The sequence below is a fragment of the Ips typographus genome, linkage group LG5, assembly GCF_016097725.1.
Source record: "Ips typographus isolate SLU linkage group LG5, UJ_Ityp_2.0, whole genome shotgun sequence".
In the NCBI taxonomy this organism is placed as follows: domain Eukaryota; kingdom Metazoa; phylum Arthropoda; class Insecta; order Coleoptera; family Curculionidae; genus Ips; species Ips typographus.
Window position 1 is genome coordinate 9,318,123 of NC_138426.1, and position 15,617 is coordinate 9,333,739.

General features: G+C 34.3%; 2 protein-coding genes and 1 long non-coding RNA gene across 3 annotated transcripts in view; 2 read left to right on the top strand and 1 right to left on the bottom strand.

The window, feature by feature from the left end:
- Positions 1 to 6,645, bottom strand: part of pxb (putative Hedgehog signaling attenuator pxb) — a 109,042-nt gene extending 102,397 nt beyond the window's left edge. Inside the window, exon 1 of the mRNA XM_081979658.1 lies at positions 6,395 to 6,645. The gene's annotated coding sequence lies outside the window, so the exon portion shown is untranslated. The remainder of the gene's footprint in view (positions 1 to 6,394) is intronic.
- On the top strand, positions 3,916 to 6,410 carry LOC145729051 (uncharacterized). Its single transcript, XR_014178245.1, has 2 exons — positions 3,916 to 4,376; positions 6,280 to 6,410. It is a non-coding gene; the product is annotated as an uncharacterized LOC145729051 (long non-coding RNA).
- A 7,745-nt stretch (positions 6,646 to 14,390) lies between the features above and the next one.
- On the top strand, positions 14,391 to 15,064 carry LOC145729049 (uncharacterized). Its single transcript, XM_081979659.1, has 3 exons — positions 14,391 to 14,550; positions 14,610 to 14,733; positions 14,790 to 15,064. Exons 1-3 carry the CDS (start codon positions 14,431 to 14,433, stop codon positions 15,008 to 15,010), a joined length of 465 nt encoding a protein of 154 aa, XP_081835785.1. The 5' UTR covers positions 14,391 to 14,430; the 3' UTR covers positions 15,011 to 15,064.
- Positions 15,065 to 15,617: the final 553 nt, after the last annotated feature.

Consider the following 15,617-nt stretch of genomic DNA (forward strand, 5'->3'; position numbering starts at 1 on the left):
CCGAGCGCGTAGTTATTAACCGTAATATTGGATTCATTACTTATGAATAAGGCCAATTATCGGGGTACGTTAGGTTGATGGGTAATTTTACCTCGGAAGTTTCATAAACCAAGCGATATGAGAAAGTTTTAATGGATCTCTGTTTAAAATTACCGGTCTGAGAAAACCCGATCTAAACCGCGTTGATTTTCTGTCCAGTTATGATGAATCAAACGCGCTTCTTTGAAATTCCATTAAAACTGTCACACAGAATCCCACTCGGTTAAAATATCGAAAAAGTTGGTCCGTTTAATATAAAAGGATCCGGATAATGGCCGGTCGGTCCTCAAAGGGAAGAAATCATTCCAGTCGTCGACTTTTCAGTTCTATTTTTAAGGGACAAGGGCGAGACTTTCTGTATTTTAACGTGGATTTTCACCTACCTATTCCAACATTAAATAATGCTTTGTCGGCGTATTTGTAGAAGCACCGACTTGACCGCAACCGTTTACCTTTTATTACTTTACATTGATGGAGATGAGAATTTAGTTCATAAATCATCATTTTGTTACACTTTTGTTACGTAGAAAAACATAGAAATACTTAAGTGATGTTTCCATCAAATGCCAGTTAGCTATTGAGAATTCCACATAATTTCTGGCAATGCCATAGAATAGACAATCAGCCAAATTAGTTTTTTGCTCAAACTTTATCTGGATCTATCATATCTAGTCAGATTCTCGACGAATTTTTAGAAGTTGTATCGCAACTTTTTGAGGAGAGAAATTCGAAAATTTTAGTGGTATTTAGCAATTCTACACCATTTCCAAATGTAGTTCAGAAAAGGCCAAACGTAATTCAGAATAAGGAACTGCAATTCAGAAACCATCAAATCAAGTTCAGAACAGTCAAAGGCAATTCCATAAAATACATTATCTGTGGATAAAATTACCAAAACTGAAACTTCAAGGCACTTTAATAAATTTAATACACTTTATAATAATACTATGAATGTTATGAAAAAAATAACACAATTTGGGTTAAAAATTAAACTGAATTACACTTGACATACTTTCTGAATTGCAATTAACCGTTTCTGAATTACACTTTACGATTTCTGAATTGCAGTTGCCTATTCTGAATTACTCTTGACTCTTTCTGAATTACAGTTAGAAATGGTGTAGAATATTTCTTAGAGGCGTTTTTAAGTTTTTAGAATTCTTTGGCATTACTAATAAATTTTGGAGAGGTTTTTCAAGCCTTTAGAGGCATGGAGATCATGGCTAAACTGGTTCTACACGATTCCTAACTGTAATTCAGAAATCGTAAAGTGCAATTCAGTTTAATTTTTTAATTTAGTTGTGTTATTTCTTTTTATAACATTCATTGTATTATAAAGTATATTAATTTATTAATAGTGCCTTGGAGTTTCTGCTGGTAATGTTATTCACTGATAATGTATTTTATGATTCGGAATTTAAATTAATTTTTTTCGAATTGCAACTGATGGTTTCTGAATTACAGTTCCTTATTCTGAATTACGCTTGATCTTTACTGAATCTCACTTTTCCTTTTCTGAACTACATTTGGAAATGGTGTAGAGACATTTTTTAATACATTCTTGAAAAAATTTCGAAATCTTTGGCATTCTAACAACGTGTCTAGAGGCATCTGGCCCTGATGTTTTAAGAGGTTTAAGAGTTTATTAGGGTTTAGAAACCTCTGGCATTTTAAATAGATTTTTGAGAGGTTTTCCAAGCTTTTAGAGAACATATTGCTACACTGGTATTTATAATAAAAACCGAAATATGTACTTAAGAGGTTTACCAAATTTCAGGAAGTTTCTGGCATTAGTATAATCATTCTAGAAACATCTGACATTTATAATAATTTTTGAAGAGGATTTTCTAAGCTGTCAGAAGCTTCTGGCATTTTCAAAACAGTTCCAGCACTTATGAAACATTTTTGCGAGGTTCATGACATTTATCGAAGCTTTTGAGAGCATATATGGCATTGCAAAAACAATTTTAGAGATATTTGGCATTTATAATAGTTTTTTGAGAGATTTTCTAGGCTGTCAGAGGCTTCTGGCATTTTCAAAATTGTTCCAGCAGTTATGAAACATTTTGGAGAGGCATACGACATTTTTCAGGCATTTAACATTTATAATAATTTCTTGGCATTTTTAAAATGAGGGATTTTATTCCAGAGGCATTTTCCGTTTTGTTAGATTGTTGTAGGTGGTGTTGTCCAAGCTTTTGAAATGATTCTAAAAGCAATTGGCATATGGCAATTGTTACTAAAAGATATTTTAAAGGTTTTACAAGAGAGCAGAAGCATTTCTGGAATAATTCTAGAAGCCATTAGGCACTTTTAATTTTTTTTTATAGATTTTCCAAGCTTTCAAAGGTTTCTGGCATTTTTATAATGGTTGTAGCAAAAAAAAGGTACAAAATTTACAAAAAGTATTTTTTGTTTGTTTTTTAAAATTTTTGTTTCCTAAATTTAGGTATCACATTTGTTTCAAAGAGTTATTTGCAAAAATAGTTACAGTCTCAACTATAAACACTTATTGAATTAATTATTATTTGAAGTTAAAAACCTCTCGTTAATTAGTCAAAATTTGTCGTTTCGAGTGTCTTGAAGTTCTTTTACTGTTCTGAGATTGTTAAATATAAAGTTCTAATCTTTCATATACTGTCTTGAAACTATTTCAGTCTTCTAAATTGATGTTAAAAGCTTTATAAGTGTCTTGAAGCTCTTAATTACCTTGAAGTTGTCAAAATTCATGTTCAAAACGTTTTGTTCTCGTGAATTTGCCAAAATTTGACGTTTTAAGTGTTTTTAACCTCTTTTACTGTCTTGAGAATGTTAAATTTCAAGATCTAAGCTTTGTTACTGTCTTGAAACTCTTCAAAATGTCTTCAAATGATGCTGAAAGTTTTACTAGTATTTTGATGCTCTTTTTATTGCTTTCAAATTGTCATAATTACCTTGGTAAGTTTAATAACTGTCTTAAAGCTGTCTTGTAGTCTTAAAATTTTCAAAAGTTTAAATACTGCCTTGAAGTAGCCAAAACGTTTTACTCTCGTTAATTTGCGAAAAGTGTCTTGAAGCCGTTTTACTGTCTTGAAGCTGTTTTATTGCAAACTTTCAAATTTAGTTCCTTTTGTATTATTAAATAATTTTGTTATTTCACGCTTTTGCTATACACACCACTATACAGAGTGGTCAAAAAACAATTCCAAGGGCTACAAACTGATATATTGGGTCACTTTCTAACTGTGTTAAAAACTGAGTTATTTTACACTGTTAAACTATCAAATTTAGTCTATTCGGTAATTGAATAGTGGACACGTGTCCACTCTAAAAGATTACCCACTCTATGGTTCAATTGTTGGAAATGTGATAGTGACGTTTGCAAAGACGCGGTAGTGACAGCTGAAAACCATTGAACTACATACTTTGTGTAACTGGAATGGCATAGAAACTTGTGCTGTGATTGTTGAGTGCATTGATGTAATTTGAAATGCAAACTTGGACATCTAGTTATCTGCTTCTAATCTGTATTATCTAGTAATCACTACTTAGCAGTATTTGATTGCTTTTCCATGGTTCACACTTTCGTGTGGGATTATCCTTCCAGCTAAAAATCCAATTGAAACCAGAATAATAAACCTAAATCATTTTCCAATTACGGTTTGACAGTCACGAGTAACGAGGTATTAGCCGTAAAACTTAACAAATTTTAAGTCCCACTGAAAATGCAAATTAATTTGTTGGCCGTAGCGATGTCCAGATCTAACCGCATCTGATTTACAACCGCTGCATAATCGGTTCGGAAGCTATATAGCCTTATCGATCGAGTATATTTCTTCGTATTAACCGGAGACTTGTGTGTCATTTAGTCGCAATAACCGTGTATTTGCTCACCTGCAGATTATCTGTTGATTATGCAGCCGTCGTTTTCTACTTGAACCGCGCCAATACATCATAATTAACACTGACATTGCCAAGTTTAGAACAGGAAGTAATTTCTCGTTGTGTCGATTAAGTGATTTAGTTTCACTTCATACGCATCCACGACCTACGTTCAATTTACCAGTTATTGATGGTTGTGAGTGCGGCTTAATTGAGTAAAACGATTCACAACAAGGTGGAGAACCAAAAAGGAGACCCTGTAAATCGCATCAAAGTTCAGTTTATTGTCTTTGTAATACGACACGATAATTATGCTCGACTTGTGTAAATAAATAGTACATTTTGTGCGGAATTTACTTTCCGTTGGTCTTTTAATTGACGTACACAATGGGTGCTTTTGTTGGGCTTATTCCTGTTTTAAACACCAAACGTCAGTTTCTAGTCAAACTGCCCATGATTAAAAAGCCAGTTTACAGGTAAAACTATGCTTAAATACTTGTTTGTTACACTAAACAACAACGTGTCTAATTTGCAAGGTAAATTTTAGACACAATAACTGAAAAGAAAAAGCAAATGTATTTCGTCTTCTCAGATTTTTCTAATATTTTCGGAAATATTCAGATAATGACACAAATTCTTTATTGATGCTAGTACTTATTCTGTATTTGTTAAGTATTAATTCTTTCTTAAATTACTGTCAATAAAATACCAAAAATTCCTACACGCTAATATATTTTTAAATTAGTGAAGTTTTTTGTTCTGGATATTGAAACAACTTTAGAAAAGGTTTTTTGGATAGTTACTGGGTGGTTAAAAATATTACTTTTACGTCGCTGTTTTGCTTGTTATAACTCTTTCACATCCAAATTTAATAAACCATTTTTGCAGATTGCTAGGGTATGCATTAGCAAACTAAAATTACAAATTTTACATTAAAAACTTATGTAAACAGTACAATAACATGGTTTCAACTCCTTAAGGATTAAGAAGAAGAAATTAACAAAAAAGAAGTTGGGTAAACCTGACTTTAATATAGATTTCTGTATTTTTTAAATGGAGTGCCTTTTTTGTACTTGTTTCACTTAATTTAAGGTCCTTTGGTATAAATATGTCCTTTGCTGTGCATTGGAACCTTCCTGAAGCAAAATAAAAAATTGCCAAAATTGCACTTTTAGCAAAAATTCAATTTTTGAATGATTGTAACTTTTTTATTTGAACTCTTATAGATTTCATTAAAACGCCGTTAGAAAGAGGATAAAAAATACTACAAAATGAGTCAAAACTGGCTTTTTTAGCTCTTCATGTTACCGAGATATTCACATTCAAAAAGTAGTAAAAAAAGACCCTTTATACCCCCCAATTCTTTCAATTTGTTTGAGAAATTAAAAATTTTAAAGTGATTTTTTTGTACTTGTTTCACCTAATTTAAGGTCCTTTGGTATAAATATGTTCTTTGCTGTGCATTGGAACCATCCTAAAGCAAGATAAAAAAACATGAACCATTTTGCTTCTGACACCTTTAATAGGTAATTTTTAGATTTGTGATTGAATAAATTTATTTTTATAAAGAACATTTAAAGAAATGTTATTTCTGAAAAAAAATCTGTGATTTAATCACTAAATTGATCATAAATGATCATAAAGAGTCTATACCCTGAGGAATATCCAGAAAAAGTCATTGGAAAATGTAAATTATTACGGTCATAATTGCACAAAACCCAAGCTGGTTATACAGTTTTGAAATTTCTTTAAAACTGCCTTAGATATTATTTTTGACAGAGAAATAGCAGGTTCTTAGTGCACATTAACAATATCATTAGCTAAAGTCCGTAATTGAGTGAAATCACTTAATTAGTAACTATTATGGACTCCAAATGATGCAAACCAAACTTGACTCATCAGAAAGATATGATAAACGGAAATTTTTGTTGTTAAAAGTTAATTAACTAAGTTTTGTCTAGGTAATTCAATACTTTGGTCCAAGTATTTGGGATCAAGCATTTTTTTCTGCATAATTTGGGATTATATGACAACTACTTTTTAATATAACATAACATAATTCAGGTTAGTATACTAAAGTAGGCTAAAGAGATAAATCATAAATAATATTATGTTACACATCTATTGGAATTCACAATACCTATCTGCGTCTCACTTAGATGCACATACTATAAAAGTGTCAGATATGACGAAGATAGATTTATACAATATCTCAAGAGAGTGTTTGCTGCTAAAGTAATGAGAAAATAATTGCTTACAGATAGTAGAAATTCAGTACTAGAAGATATTTTTTAAAGACACTAAATCTGACCATCTCAAGGGACTAACCTGTCTAAATCAAATTTTGAATACACACTATTAATAATGTCCCTTTTTCAGAGATTGGAGAATGATAACCCAAGAAAAACTGTCAGCTCTAATGGATCGAGGTCCGGAATTCTTGGAGGCAAGATGATGATCTTTTATTGTGTTTTTTTTTGTTGTAGTGACCTACCTTCATTAAAATGTAGTAATCCAATCAAAGTACAAACAACCCCAGAAAAAATCCATGATAAACTTCACTTACGAAACTAATAAAAAAAATCACTAAAAAATCGTCACAAAATCACTAAAAACCCCCATAATCACTAGAAAAAAATTTGAAAAACTGGCGCGATTTCGTCTGTTCGTAAACTCGAGCACAACCGACGTTTCGAGATAGCGCCCGTACGGCAAGCAAAGCCAGACTCTATTCAGACTTGGAGTCAGACAGCTGCATGCTCGAATCCTCGTTCCCACCACCGTATCCTGGCCAATGGCACAGTGAATGGGATTAGGGGGGATAATAATGTCATTATTTTTCATTTTACAGCTCGATGGTCGCAGGTAAGCGACAAGGCTGACCGAAAGGTGTAGTCGAGTGTGTTTTGCGGTCGGATTTCAGGTGTTAAAAAGTTCTGGTCAGTTACGACACTCTTAGTTTCAATTCATCAAATTGAATGCAATAATAGTTATTTACAACACTAGTGTGGTATGGGCAATTGTATAGTCACGAGTGGGAAGTATTGTGCTGATCACACGAGTCCGTTAATTTACACAGAAATTAGTCATTTTTTTACTCTAACTTTGAGTTTTGTTATGAGAGATTTTACTAGTGCGATAATGAATGTTTTATTGTACTCTTTGGGTGCTTTACCGCACTAGTGTGATAAAATAGCCCATTACGTTACTCAAAATGAGCTATGTAAAGATTCATTATTATGCTAGAAGTAGATAAATTGAATTATAATGCCAAATAGCCAATCAGGCTAATTCATATGGCATGCTATGCGGAACATTGATAGTACACAGGGTGTCTCTAAAAAATCTGTACAAAATCCTATGACATAATCCTGACATCAAAATAAGCATTTAAAGCAACTTACCTCAGTCCAAAATTGCTCCGTTTTCGAGATACAGGATGGTAAAGTTAAAAAAAAATAAAAATCGATTTATTTAATAATAATTGTTTTCTAAGTTAGTGACCGACATCACGTGGTTTTAAAGGATAATTTAGCTAGACAGTCACGTGACCATTGTGAAAGTCATAAGTCTCTAAAACACTCTTTATATCGAATACTGCAAGAAATCTTTTCTAAGCCCTGATTTTTGGAACTTTTGAGCACAGTTTGACAGTTTTGAGGTTAGTTGCAGCTGTCACGTGATTGTAGAACACTATTTAGCTAGACGGTCACGTGACAATTGTGAAAATAACTGTCATAAATCGCAAAATCACATTTTATATCAAATACTACAAGAAAACGCTTCAAAACCCTGATTTTTGCAACTTCTGAACACAGTTTGACAGTTTTGACGTTAGTGGCAGCTGTCACGTGATTGTAGAACACTATTCAGCCAGACGATGAAGTGACGATTGTCAAAATAACTGTCATAAATCTCAAAAACACGGTTTATATAAAATACTACAAGAAAACGTTTCTAAACCCTGATTTTTGAAACTTTTGAACACAGTTTAACAGTTTTCACATGAGTGACAGTTGGCACGTGATTGTAGAATACTACTTAGCTAGGCGGTCACGTGACAATTGTCAAAATAACTGCCATAATTCTCAGAAACACGTTCTATACCAAATACTGCAAGAAAATGTTTCTAAATCTTGATTTTTGCAACTTTTGAACACAGTTTGACAGTTTTGACATTAGTGGCAGTTGTCACGTGATTAAAGAATACTATTTGGCTAGACGGTCACGTGACAATTGTCAAAATAACTGCCATAATTCTCAGAAACACGTTTTATATCAAATACTGCATAAAAACGTTTCTAAACCATGATTTTTGTATCTTTTGAACACAGTTTGACAGTTTTGACGTTAGTGGCAGTTGTCACGTGATTAAAGAATACTATTTGGCTAGACGGTCACGTGACAATTGTCAAAATAACTGCCATAATTCTCAGAAACACGTTATATATTAAATACTGCAAGAAAATGTTTCTATATCTTGATTTTTGCAACTTTTGAACGCAGTTTGACAGTTTTGACTTTAGTGGCAGTTGTCACATGATTATAGAATACTGTTTGGCTAGACAATCACGTGACAATTGTCAAAATAACTGCCATAATTCTCAGAAACACGTTTTATATAAAATACTACAAGAAAACGTTTCTAAACCCTGATTTTTGCAACTTTTGAACACAGTTTGACAGTTTTGACGTTAGTGGCAGTTGTCACGTGATTATAGAATACTATTTGGCTAGACGGCCACGTGACAATTGTCAAAATAACTGCCATAATTCTCAGAAACACGTTTTATATAAAATACTTCAAGAAAACGTTTCTAAACCCTGATTTTTTAAACTTTTGAACACAGTTTGACAGTTTTGACATTAGTGACAGTTGGCATGTGATTGTAGAATACTATTTGCCTAAATGGTCACGTGACAATTGTTAAAATAACGCCATAATTCTCAGAAACACGTTTTATGTCAAATATTGCAAGAAAACGTTTCTAAACATTGATTTTTGCAACTTTTGATCACAGTTTGACAGTTTTGACATTAGTGACAGTTGTCACGTCATTGTAGGATACTATTTGGCTAGATCGTCACGTGACAATTGTTAAAATAACGCCATAATTCTCAGAAACACGTTTTATGTCAAATATTGCAAGAAAACGTTTCTAAACATTGATTTTTGCAACTTTTGATCACAGTTTGACAGTTTTGACGTTAGTGGCAGTTGTCACGTGATTGTAGAACACTATTTAGCTAGACGGTCACGTGACAATGGTCAAAATAGCTGTCATAAATCTCAAAAAAACGTCTTGTTTAGAAAACTGTGTTTAAATGTAATTCTTGCAAATTCTAGTTAAATTTTTACATTAGTGACAGGCATCACGTGGTTATAGAGGATAATTTGGAGTTAGAAAATGACTGTTTTAAGCGCATTTTTGGAGTCTTCAATAAATGTCTTATTCAATCAATTGAAAAAGTATTTAAAACGTTTCACAACCAACATAATGACAATGTTATTTAAAACGATAGGTTATATACAAAAAAAAAAAACAGGAGAACGGTAAAAGAACCACAAAAATGGTAGATATACCGTTTTAACGGTAGACCTGACAACAATGGCCAAATCTAAAAAGGAAGAATTTTCCTAATTGTTTAAAAACCACCTGAAGCAGTGATAGTCCTGAATTAACCAATTTGTGGGAAAGTTATTTTGGTAGGCAAATCGACTATTTAGGCAAGGAAATGTATACAAATAAGGGCAAAGGTATATTAGTATAATAATGCAAAAGGCATGTGTATATTAGTATAATGATTTAATAAACGTATAACTTAAAAGTTGCCAAGAAAGTAATTTAACAAACTTATTATCTAGAACTGAGTATCTGGAGGAGTATTCATAAATATACTCAAAATTTTAGAAACTAAAATCACAACTATGTATAGTTTACATGGATTTGGTTCAGTCAGTCAATTAGTCAATTTTCCCTTTGATGGATGTGAAACTGAGTAAATCACACTAGGATAATCAACGTCAAGGTTGAACTTGATGATGATTGCAGACTAGTAAATCGACAAAAGCATCATGAGTGCATTTATTTTTATTTCAACTGTAAAAACCCGTAGTAGGGCGTAACGAGTTTCCATAAACTGCAGTTTGCGGTCCTGGGTTGCAATGTTGTTTCCGTCCCTAGTGATTTAACGACCGCCGACTAATTAACTTATGATTCGTTTGTTTTTGAATGTTTTCACCCTAAATACGAGGAATTAATTCTCAAATTTGTGAGTTTAATTACAGCAGATTTTAAGTTTGTTTGAAAACTAAAGACTCAAACATCATTTAACATAGATTGACATGTGTAAATAAAACATCACCCTGATAAGATCCAGAGCTAACTAACCATCAGTAAAAAACAAACCATTGTGTCGATAACACCGACCCTAAACCATTGTCTACTTTTTATCGGAAAGCTGCTGATCGACGATCGAAATCTAATATTCACCCAAACGAAAGCCGTTTCCTATTTGGGACATCTGATAGAGCCCATTGTCATCTAACGGCGGTCCTTCCAGTTAGTTAGCTTCAAAAAATTAATAATGAAAGGTTTCAGATCCAATTATGACTTAAAACCCATCTTCAGGTAGCCGGTTTTAATATTTAAGGCCCAGTTTTTTTTTTAATTGTGAAGGTCAAAGTTAAACGTTCATTAGTGTTTTGCCAGTCATCTGAGTACGTGCACACGCACAAACCTGTCAATACATCGTCAAAGTATCGAAAAAAACAACAAAGAGCCACTTGTTACGTGCACAATGGCGTCGATAAGGAATCGCAGCCGTTGAAATGATTTTTCTCGAGGAGACCCACCGCGATTAATGAACAATGCGAGGAAGAAAGACCGCACTTAGTGGCCTTTCAATAAAGATTAAAGATTGAAGCCAATTTGAAGACGTCGAACTGACCGTTCGATTGATTGAAAGGACCGCTCCAGGTACGTAAACCCGGAAACCTATTAGACAAGAAACCATTTTTCTTTTTGAAAATGAAAATAATTGGTGTTAGAAACGCTTTGTTACCGTATAGCTTCGATTTGCTAACCCATCTCTATTAAAGTCGAAAATGAAATATTTTATCCAGTTTGTTGGTTTTGTAGGTAGTACATTTATTTTTAACAATTCAGTAAGTTTGCTTCGAATGTGATTGTATTTGATTAAAATGTAATTAATTTAACAACAACTAAATCAAACACAACCCAGTTTTTGTTGTTTAATTTTCACATATTAATACAGTTTATAGAGAGAATGTAAATAATGCTATCGCAAAACAAATATTTTGATGCTTAACAACAGGAACAACTTGGAAAATACAAGAAACTGATAGTACCAGAAACTTTATTTAAATATGGCAGAAATGAAGAAAGTGAAGTAGAAAGGAACAAGGATGATAACCCGGCGTTATTAGGCCAGGTATAAGCTTTCCAAGCTGACACGTAACGGGTTGACTAAATCTTGACAGTTTGACCGTTGTCACGTGACACAAAACTAGGTCCTAGACTGTTATAAGTAAGCACAACGAATACGGTTCATAAACCTATAAAGCACGTCATGTATAATGCTTTTATCTGCAGCCAAATATCCTATTTAATTTGACATACATTTTTTATGAAAGCTTCGACATTTTTTAATGTGTCTGACAGTTGTCACGTGACCTTAGACTACACATCCTCTAGTTATAAACCCTGTTGAATATTGTTAATGCAAACTTCGACTGAGGCACCTTCCTGCTGACTGGAAGAGGGCTGATGTTATCCTGTTTGCAAAACCACAAAAGGACCCGCTGTTCCCCTAGAATTATCGGCCCATCCTGCCATCCTTGGGAAAAGTGGCAGAATTTATCATCCTCTGGTGGCTAAAGAAGAGGACTTGCACGTCATCCCCGACGAGCAATTTGGATTACGGAGGACACTATCAACGGAACTCCAAGTCCTGAGGATGACCGAGTACCTCACGGAAGGGTCCAACAGGAAAGAAGCTACAGGAGCCGTGCTGCTAGACGTCTCCAAGGCCTCCAGAGGACTTCTAATCAAAATGCTGGATGCCGGCTTTTCAGTCGGCCTGGATATAACATTTCTCTGGCTTCTCTATAACATTTATGTTTCAGATCCACCTAGAACGCAGCGGATCAGCTTACGCGGATGACACTGCGATCATGGCCCGGAACAAGAGCGGCAGACTCCTGACCCGATACCAGCAAGAGGAGACCGCAGCATTGGAGAAATGGGGCAACAAATGGAAGATCGACCTAAACGCGGAGAAAACGCAGGCCATAGTCTTCAAAAGAAGACCAAAGATGAGGATAGAAGGCAACGTCAGGTTAAAAGACATGGACATCGAGCGAAAACCAGTTACTCCGAGAAGCAGTGGACTACGACCCGGAGTTAGAAGCACCCCACCAACGACCTCAATACCAGTTATTGGATAAAGGGTAATTATTAATAAGTTTTTTCTTTCTGTTTCAGATAGACGACAATTCAGGACCAACCAGCCAAGAAGAGGACAACAATTTCCTCCAGACCTTCCGCCCGAGTGGCGAGTCAAAATCTGGGTTGAACCTTTCCGCAGTTTTTCCCGGTTCTACCTGGTCTCTGACTGCACTTGACCATTTCCCCCGCTTTGCCTACGCGAAAGGGGGAAACCATCCTCCACTCACCAGACTCTAACTCCCCAAAAACTTTAGGATGTAAAGGCTCGTCCATCCAGGACCACCAGAGACGGACGAGCTGACGAAGAAATGGAGGACAAGAAGAGCGCCAGAAGAGCCCCTCCGTCAGCGGAGGCATCTTTTTTCCAAGACAGAGGGCGCCAATACAACTATGGGAACTTCCCGAAAGGGAAAATTCCTAGACTTGTAACGCCTTCCTCTTCCATACCTATCCTTTTGGTCTACAGCGATGGGAGGGTACACTGCCCAGTCTTGCTTAATCCATTTATCTGAGGCCGCATTCCCAACCAAAGAATATTGGCGTCTAGTCATAAATTTAAATTTGTGTTGTATCAACTAACTTTATCTTTGTGGGTTGTAGAACCTGGAAGCTGGAGATATTGACTATGTTTGTTATATGGAGTTATATTGTTATTGCAGAGCAATGTTATTTAGAATAGTTTTTATTTCGCCCACTGTGTTTTTCCCGTCAAAATCACGGTGTATGTGATGTCGTGGCTTTGCTGGTTGATGTTTGACCAATTACCTAATACTTCTCTCCAAAGTTGTAATTTACTGTTATTGGTGCTCTACGCCATGTAAAACCGAAAATTTAATTCAATTAATAATGACAGTTAATCAGCTTAAGTTTTCCTATGCAACAATTCACACCTAGGTCTTACAGGCCCAACTTTAAGCCCATCTTCAGAGGCTAAACTGAATATCAACCAGAACCTGGGTAATTGTTCTTGACGTAATATACAACAACCGAGCATCAAACAAAACCGATCTTTCTCCAAAAGGAATTAATCCTCCTAATCCGTGGTAACGTGCGGTATACCTATCTTTAAAAAGCTTTTTAATGTTGGGTCCTATTATATAATAAATAAATCTTCTGGACGGATCCGATGTTTGGGGGCTTAAGAAAAGCGAGAGGTAAAAAAATTCCGGTCGACCGATTGAAAATTGTTGATGCGGAAAAAACGATTTGCCAAATCCGCGATGGCGGCGTGAAAGAAATCATATACCAAAATATTTTGTTGGGTGCGTTTTAGGGTTTAGGGTGTATTATTTCTCGAGGTTTTCAGCTTCAAAAAATACAAACCAGGGGCGTAGGAGAGTTACAGCGAGACGAGTATTAATCATTTTACATAGTTGACATAACAATTGCCTAGGTACTGTCATCAGTGTCGTTACAGTCAATTTGTGAAGTATTCAAACGTGGTTTTTATGGTAGAAAAATAGCGGAAGTAGGGGATCGTTTGGGTTTCATTGTGCGTTAACATTTTGTCCGGCACGCAAGCCTTTAATCAACTTTGTACACTGATTGATTGCTTTTTATTCGGTTTATTAGTCCAGGTGTGTAATGACAATGTTTTGAAACGTTCGGTTAAACCACTACAATAATTCTGTAACTGGAAAGAAATAGAAAAAAATCTGTCAGCATAGAAACAACTTTCGTAATTTGATTTGATCTACATAAAATTCAAATTTGTTAAAATATGATACTTACAGTTCTTACAGAACTAATTTGTGAAGCTCGTTTTGGGTATTCAATAAATTTCAAGTTTTTCTTGTCTTATTAGTCATTTGATCTTGATGAACTTGATAATAAAACAAGTTAGAATACAACAACAAAAAACGCTAGACATTAATAATAACTCTTGATATTTCAGTTGAAGGACTGATTTTAATGATAGGGCAGATAACTGTAGTAAAAACAATTTTTAGTCAAAACAAACTATTTATACGCACTTTTGGAAACTTTCTGGAAACACTCAGCAATATTAAAAACTATATAAATGCATTATTTTACTAACAATTCATTATTATCATAGAAAATGATGAAGGTTGCAGTGTTTTTGACTACTTTTTGCATTTTAGCAACATATGGGGAATCTGTGTTGCAAAATAGCCTTTTTCTCACCGAACATGAAGATTATGTGATTTCCAATGTTGAGGTAAGACTTTCATGCCATTTCATTTTATCAAATAATTGTTTTAATTGTGAACTCTTAAGCTGACTTATCTGCAAGCTTATGCTACGTGTAAAAGTTACGGTTACACCCTAGCAATGGAACGTTCTGCAGAAGAGACTGCTGCATTAAATGCTGCTATAACTGCTGCTGGAGTGACATCACATTGTAAGTTTATACACTTAAAATTTAAATTTGTTCACTATAAATTTTCTTGCTTGCAGCTCATTTTATCGGAGGGGTCAAAAAGACTGATGGAGTTTTCCAATCAGAATGGATATGGCTAGAAACTGGGGATGCAATTGATTACTCAAATTGGTACAATAACCAGGACCATACTTATAGTTGTTTGGTGAAATTAGATCTACCCAGCTACAACTTGAGTTGGCTTTCTACAGATTGTTCATCTCCTCAATACTTTATTTGCCAGAAAAATGTTAACTAAATGCTGTAGTATCTGAAAGTTGCTGAAATTAATAAATACAGTTCTAATACAAAATTAAGTTTGGATGCAAATTCTCACACAGTGTCTCTATCATACTATTTCCACAATTCATGTATCAGCAATTTCTAACTGAAGTCACACAGTTCACTGTAGAGTACCGTTTGTTGTTGCTTTTGCATAACAAATAATATACTACACTGACAATAGTACTGAGAGAGATTTTGGAAATAAATGAGACTTCTAGAGTTTTTCTATCTCTATATCAAACCTTCGAGACTGTAGAAATTTAAAAAGTTACTGAAATGTCATGTAAAAATAATTGAAAACTTTTAGAGATTTAGTAGAAGTACAAGAGATAGGAACGGTACAAAGTGCTTTTAGAGTTTTAATATGCATAGTCAGTTATAACCCTCTGGGTGGTTGAAAAAACAAGCAAATGTCAATTGTCAAGTTTCAAATGTCAAAACATGAAGTTTTCAAGTCAACTCTCTAGCTTGAAAGAACAAAATGTAAAAATTGCCTATTTGGTCAAAACTTAAAGTAAATTTTCTCAATCTAAATATCAAGTTTGTTGTTCCCATTATGGGTTCTTCTTCAGTCGATTTTG